Below are 7,803 nucleotides of genomic sequence, written 5' to 3'. Positions count from 1 at the left end.
CAAACAAGGCACCAATCCTCCCTTATTTTTCTTATAATGGTTTCAGAATACGGGGTCCTGTATCAAGCTTTAAAATCTAACTGGGAATGATTTTTGGATGCAACATTTTTTCTCTACCCATCAATCATCAGTCTTTATTTATTCATTGTCAAAGAGGTTGTTTCTTTCTACACTGCATTTTTGGCTTCTTGTGAGTCAAGTGGTTGTTTCTTTGTGGGTTTATATGTAGGATGTCTGTTGTGGTGACCTGTGTGCTTTTGTCCCTATGGACAAAATTATTCTCACCTAGGGAGGAATTCCCTTCATTGTGGTCCAATACAGAATGGTCAAGACTGAAATATTATAGAAACAACTGAAACAGCCATATCAGATTGTATCTACATCTATTAGTGTATGTATATATGTGCATATATGTGTATGTAACAATAATAAGAAAAAATTGGTTATCATTTTGAGAGTATATGGGAGGATATGAGAAGAAAGTGTTGAGAAAAGGTAGTTGGGAGGGGATGGAAGGAGAAATGACAGTGAGAAAGTGATGCAATTCTATTTCAATTAATTTTTTTTTAAAAAAGAAAAAAGTACAACAAATATTAAACACCTAGGTTGGTGATTCTCCATGGGTGCTACTTCTGATATTACAAGGTGATACAATCCCATAGGCTATTCCCTCATCCACGGGCTCTTTAATCTTTCTGCCCTGCCTTCATCAATGTTCCCTGAGCCTTAGGTGCAGAAGCCATATTGCACATAGAGCCACTGGGACTGGGCTTCACTCTTCTGTATTTAGGTTGGTTGTGGTTTTCTGTAATGATTTACATTGTTCCAAAAAGAAATTTCGTTGATGCAGTTTGAGGACTATACTTAGGAGGCCTGCATCCTACACAAAGAACTGTACACAACTAAGGAAAGTCAAGAGTGGGAGAAATAGTCATCCCCAGGAAAGAGCACAAAATTGGTTATCCAATATCAAGTGGTCAGCCCCGAGTACATACATACAGGTAACATTATAGCAACTGAGCAGGTAGTATATTTGTATTTAGGGACACACACACACAAACATACACACATATATGTAACAATAATTAATGAAAAAAGATTCCTTGAATTTGAGAGAGAAAAAAAGAAGCATATATAGGAGGGTTTGAGGGGCAGAAAAGAAGGGGGAGAAATGCTGTAGTTATATCATAATTTCAAAAATAAAAGAAATAATTAAAAACATAGGGAAACAGTAAATTAAGACAGCTATGGTACTAGGACATCCATTGTATACCTGTCAGGTATAACACTAAAGAGTCCTCCCCACAGCAGTCCCTTAGGTAGGTAACAGTTAAGATAGGGAAATTTATTTGTCCAATGGTTAAAAGACATTCCTTAGGACAGAACACTCCACCAAAAGCAACGCAAGCTCCAAAGGGTATTTTAAATTTTTGAATAGAAGCATTTTAATAGAGAAAAATTGAGAAGTAGACTATTGTTCAAAATACTTAAAATGAATTTATTTTTTCCAAAGTGTAATAAATTGAGTGGGTTATAAATGCTGAAATTATCAAAATAATGAACACAGAGTTGTATTCAAGAAAAATGTTAGCTCCTTGAATTTTATTATTGTACAGAATGTCTGAGTTATAACTAAGTCATGTCAGGTATTTGAGGTGGACATTCAAATTATTCATCTCAGGGAAATCATTAAGAAGTGTTCAAACCTGAGAAAGTGTGGGTTTCTGTTCATCCACGATGTGCACATTGAAAACAGGTCATTCTCAGTGCCGAAAACGAAGAAGTGAAATGCAAAATTAGTTTATTATTCTTCATTATTAAAAAAGGACAGATGGTTGGATAGCATGTAGCCCAAAATGCATTGACTGCCTCCAAATTTAGAATTTTTGTAGGTGTATAAACGCCATAAAGGGTGATCAAGTTGTTCAACCAATACAAGATCACAAAACAGCTCACCAGCAGCAAGATGCTGTGAGTGGCTCTGAGCTCAGGAGATTGCTGGCTGGAGAGGCTTGGGCTGTGCAGATACTGGGCTCTCTTGCGGTGTCTGTAGAGGAGAATTACCATGTACAGGCTGGTCCACATCATGATGGCCACATAAATGAAATCATACATGAATGTGATGCTCATAAAATATCCTGAATTGTGGTTGCCCAATTTTTTGCTTTGACAGTAAGCATGTAAATATACACATCCAACTTGAGTAGAATTGTTTTTGGCCATTACAATTTCAACCATATATCCATAGATAGCCAGGTTAATGAGCCAGGAGCAAAGTAAGGAAGAAAACGTCCACGTTGATAGTTTGTGCTTAAGCCAAACCCACTGAGAATTACTGGGATTGATGGTGACGGCTTGAAATGTGCTTAGAATACAGGTGGTACTGATGGACAGACCGCGGGAAATTCTGTATATACATAAAACAACCTTACAACCAACATCATCCAGAAAATTGGGTACTCCAAAGGATGCCACGATATCCGGTACTAAAATGAACACAATCGTCACCATATTAACTATTGTCAGGTGCATGAAAAACAGATCTATCAACTTCTTAAAATGAGGCTTAAAGAAGAAAATATAAATGTATAAAATGAACAGTGATGTGTTCCCTATGACACCAACACATAACTGAGATATGAGAAAGACCACCAAGACGACATTAATTATAAGCATGATGTTCGTCAGATGTGTTAGGTCTGGAGTGACAGATCAATGGACTGTATCATAAATCTATTTTTGAAACGGCAATTGTGGGAATATATAATGACTGCCAGCTCAGGAGCAGACCTGATAAGTGATGAAATGTCCAACTCATTTCTATTCTTCTTTTCTTTCTTTCTTTCCTTCTTTTTTTTTTTTTGGACAAGGTTTTTCCAAGTATCACTGGCTCTTCTGAAACTTGCTCTGTATCCCAGGCTGATCTTGACCTCACCAAGTTCCACCTATCTTTGTCTCTTGTGCTGGAATTAGAGACCTGTGCCCCACCACCTGTAGATGTGTTCAAATCCTTTGGAGGTTAGGTCCACAGATGATCTCTTAGCAACTGCGTTCCAGGTATTCTTGACCATCTTAGAGGACAGAATACAGTGTTGCAAAGCAGGCAGTCAAATCCACCCGATACTCTGAACAATGTTATGTCAGACAGAAGGATGTTTTGACCTAGGTGAAAGCCAAATATGCATGTTATAAGAAATTTTAAAAGTTATATTTTTTCTTTTTTCTTTTTCATGTGTGTGTGTGTGTGTGTGTGTGTGTGTGTGTGTGTGTGTGTGTGTGTGTGTGTGTATGGGCAATTTGCCTGCATGTCTCTGCACTATATGCTTGCCAGAGATTCAAACCCTGGTACTCTGGAAGAGCAACAACAGTCTTTAACTGTGAAACCATCCCTCCAAGCCCCAGGATTTTTCATTCATCAGTTGATATTGTTTCCATGTTTATAACAATATTTGTTTCTAACACATATATAGTAACATGTGTACTTGAACGTCAGTGTTTTGGCTGCAGATACGTTTCTGTATCTTAGTGATGAGTAAATACTCAGACTTTCCATGTGGGACTCTGCCTCTCATTTCACCTTACAGGGTAACCAGCATGTCCTGAAGCATTTCTTTTCATTTTGTCTATTTCGCTGACAAGTTAGAGCTGAGCTGCTGATATGCAGCCAGTGACAGCAAGGGTGAGACTGCGTATCCCACAGTGTTGAGCACATCTTCACAAAAGTGTGCTTCCTGTGAGATTTGGTCATTGACACAATCAGGCTGATTCTGGCTGATAACACACTGTAACAAAGAGTTATATATTTTGCAACCCCCGAGTAACATTTTCCATTAGAAGATTCTTCTGTTTTGCTGTTGCGCAAGCAGAGATCTTAGGTCCACAGCTACACAGAGAGTAGCAAAGACATTACACTCATGAAGTTTGAACTTAAATTTTACAACATAGTGATATCACCCATGTTCAGTGGATTTGGGAGAGTTTTACTCTATATTAATTTTAGACCCTCCACTGATCTAATTATTCTGTCACCTAAAATACAAACCTTTTTTCTTTGCAGACATCTATTGATTCCTCAGCACTCTCTTTTATTCTGACAAGGTCTATTAGACTTTCTCAGTGTGCCCTTCTGAATTTCTCCATGCACCACAAATCTCTGCTTTGACACGAGTCCCTACCATATCCAAGGTATTCTATTATGAGTGATCAACATTTAAATTACTTAATAAATTCCACTACACAGAGATATTGTTCTTCCACAATCACAGGTATTCCTTAAATCAGTGTTCAACTTGTTTCATGACTTGTCATTGTTTGCCACTGTCACAAATTATATAGTTAGACCGCACCACCCTCCGCTAAGCTTTGAAAACAGATCTCATCTCTACTGTGCCGTATGGCTGATGCTGACTCACATTTATTTCTTGCATCCTTCACATCTTCCCAAGTGTCATCCTGGATTGATTGTCATCCTCCTCGCCATTAACCAGAAATTTTTTAAATCATCTTTTCTTTTTGCTCTGTTTCTCCCCTTAAATACCCTAACTTTTCATAATTTTGTTACTCAGCATGGTCCTGAAAATTCCCTCCAGCAGCCATGTTTATACTCTTTGTTTCTGCAAAGAATATGAGTTCTGGGATAAAATGCCAGGCTGTTATCTGAACCCAGATGAAACAGACTCACACTATGACATGCACAGGAAATGCTATCAATGGAAAATGGAATCTAAAAAGATTATCATTCCTTACTTGTTACATTAAAAAAAAATGAAACTGCCAGATTATGGTGGCAGGCTCCTTTATTCCTAGCCTTTGGGAGGTAGAACCAGGTGGATGTCAGTGAGGTTGAGGCCAGCTTGGTCTACAAAGCGAGTTTCAGGACAGTTAGTGGTAAACAGAGAAACCCTGTCTCAAAAAACAAGTAAAAAATAAACAAAGAAGAAAAAGAAATGTGAACAATGAGAAATCGGTATATTCTTAAACAGCAGAATATGTGTATGTAAAAGGATGTGAAAAATTTAAAATAAATGTTACCATACTTAATTTCATTTGTGTGTGATATTTTCATAAATAAAATTATAGTAAATATTAAGCTCAGCAAATATATAGATGCATTAAAAACAGAAATAATCTATCGAATTGTGTGAAAATTTATGTAAGGTATGAAACATAACAGTAATAATCTTAATTCAATCACATTCACAGTCCACAAAATACAGATGACACACAATATTTGGAATAGGCTATTTGAATTTTACTGAGAGCAAAACTGGAAGTGTTCTCTGTTTTCTTTCTGTGAATGAAACCGTCAGCATGTTGGCACATTGAGGGAGAATGGAAACATCCACATTCTGTCTGAGTGCTAACAGATTCACCATTTTACCTCAGTTCAAATACATCAATCACAATGGAGAGGACAAAGTTCCCTGTGCAAATGATGAGAGTGTCACTATGACCATGGGAAACATTAGTCTTTACAGCATTGTATATGGGTTCAACTGTAATTAAGAAAGATGCAAAATTAAAAAAAAATAGAAGTACATTTTCAAACTAGAAAAAATTTGTCACCTTAAGTAAATTTTATTTCACAAAAGAAATGCTAAGGGGACACACTTACTACAGGCAATCAGCCAACTTTTGCAGCAACATTAAACGTAAATTTATGAATAAAAATCCATAAATATCATATATACATCATCAATCTTAGAACCTTAAATGAGGCATAATGATCACAATCAAAGCGATGGAATTTTTTTCAAGACAGGGTTTCTCTGGGTCGCCCTGACTGTCGTGGAGCTCACTCTGTAGACCGGACTGGTTTTGAACTCACGGAGACTGCTTGCCTCTCTCTGCCTTCCAGTGCTGGAAGTCAAAGTGTTTGTCAGCATCCCCATCTTGATGGGAAATCTTAACAACATCTTCTTGCAGTTAACCCAGATAAAAGAGACAATGGGATACAAAAATTTGAGATAGTGAACCTGGAGAGATGGCTCAGTGGTAAAGAACACAGGCTGCTCTTTCAGAGGATCCAGGTTCATTCCCAGCACCCACATAGCAGCTCATAACTGTCTGTACCTGCATTTCTAGGGGATCTGACAATCTCACACAGACATGAGCACAGACAAAGTACCAATGGACATAAAATAAAAATTAAATAAATTATATAAAAAAGTCTTAAAATATTAAGCTGGAAACTGTGTAACAAAACTGCACAGTTACGGTAAAGCAGCAACCGTTGGTTATCAGGACTTATGAATTGAGACGCTAATGTGACTAAATAACCAAGATCAAAAAAAGGGTCATCAATGGTCTAGTTTTCTGCTAGGCAAATTTTTATGTCTAAAATGCTGTGTTATAGAGAAACTTAGTAGGGCTGGAGAGATGACTCTGAGATCAAAGTGTTTGTCATACGAGCACTGGAAAGCGAACTCAAACACCAAGCACCGATGCAAAGGCTGAGTGCGGTAGGTTAGACAGGCTGGTGACAGGTGGTTCCCCGAAGCCCATAGAGCAGCTGATTGAGCCAACTGATGTGCTCCAGGCGAAATGAGAGATCCTGTCTCAAAAAAGTTAGGAGGAGGTAGAGGAAGGCACATGATGTCAGTGTCTCTCCTGTACATACACGAAGTCACATACATGCATATACCACACACAAAGAAAGTAAAAAACTCCAAATTCCCATCATGTTAAAACAAATGAATATCTTGGCAATGACAGAATGAAAAAAGCTCATTGTGAAAATGAACTGTAGAGTGTCTCTTGTAGAAATGCGTGTGTGAAATAGATAAAAGACTTTAGGAAACAATAGAATTATATTGAAAATGATTTCAGATGAAATCTAAAATAAAGGAGCTGAATAAATAAAAGCCAAACAATAGCAAGCAATAGAAATATACAGGAAACATAAAGCCAAGGCCACCACCTTGAAGGGAATACTGCAACACTCCTCTGTGAGACTGCACTGTTGTCCAGGAGGAAAGACCCAAACTAGGACAGAATGCTGCATACAGCGTCTGGAAAACAGCAAATGCATCTTCAAAGATTATGTTATGACTACCTAGGCTTTAAGAGGAATGTGCAAAATCCTCTAAGATGTAACAATCCTCCAAAGATTGTAGAATCCTAAAATGTCATCGATGGGCAATATTCTCATGAGATTAAATCGTTGACTAGATCAGATGAAAAAGTCCTAATGAAGGAGGAAAATGGGGGCTTCAGATGTCTCAGTGGTTAAGAGTACTGGCTGGTCTACCTGGGAGCCTGGCTTTGATTACCAACACCACACAGATGGCCTTAATTGTCTGCAATACCAGTTCTAGGGCATCAGACATCTCTGAGTGTTTTCCTGGGGCATTGCACTCATGTGGAGCACAGACATACAGGCAGGAAAATCACCCCACAATAATATACATGAATAAAAATTAAAAACAAAAAAGGTTAAAGTATATGAAAATCAAGAAAAGTGTTGTACAGAAAAATAATAAAGGAAATAGACTAAACTGACAGAGAAGTAGGGGAAATATAAATCTAAAACTAAACTGAAACACACAAAGTGTAGGGATGGTAGACGGGGAAGAAGACAGCAGCAGTGGAAAGGTTGCCATACCTCCCTCTCACTCTGGTGCTGAGGCTGCGAAGTCTTATTCAGGGCAGTGTGAATCCCACAGGCATGAAGCATCGTAGGCAAGAGGCGTCTTGGAAAGGCTGCCTAGCAGGAGCCATGACTAAATAAGGGGCAAGATAAGAGGACTCTTCTTCCCAGTGGACACGGACCAGCTTGTCACCGATGGCGCCAGTGCCCTTGTT

At 38.2% G+C, this 7,803-nt stretch overlaps 1 protein-coding gene and 1 pseudogene across 1 annotated transcript; both read right to left on the bottom strand.

Annotated features, from left to right (window-relative positions):
• Positions 1-1,728: 1,728 nt before the first annotated feature.
• LOC101998772 (vomeronasal type-1 receptor 4-like) lies at positions 1,729-2,676 on the bottom strand. The gene has a single exon (XM_005372249.1). It carries the CDS (start codon positions 2,674-2,676, stop codon positions 1,729-1,731), a length of 948 nt encoding a protein of 315 aa, XP_005372306.1.
• A 2,700-nt stretch (positions 2,677-5,376) lies between these two features.
• The window catches only part of LOC101998499, a 5,223-nt pseudogene continuing 2,796 nt past the window's right edge, over positions 5,377-7,803 (bottom strand).

The sequence above is a fragment of the Microtus ochrogaster genome, unplaced genomic scaffold (genome assembly GCF_000317375.1).
Source record: "Microtus ochrogaster isolate Prairie Vole_2 unplaced genomic scaffold, MicOch1.0 UNK497, whole genome shotgun sequence".
Lineage (NCBI taxonomy): Eukaryota > Metazoa > Chordata > Mammalia > Rodentia > Cricetidae > Microtus > Microtus ochrogaster.
Note: the sequence above shows the minus strand (reverse complement) of the source record. Positions and strands in the feature narration are given on the sequence as shown.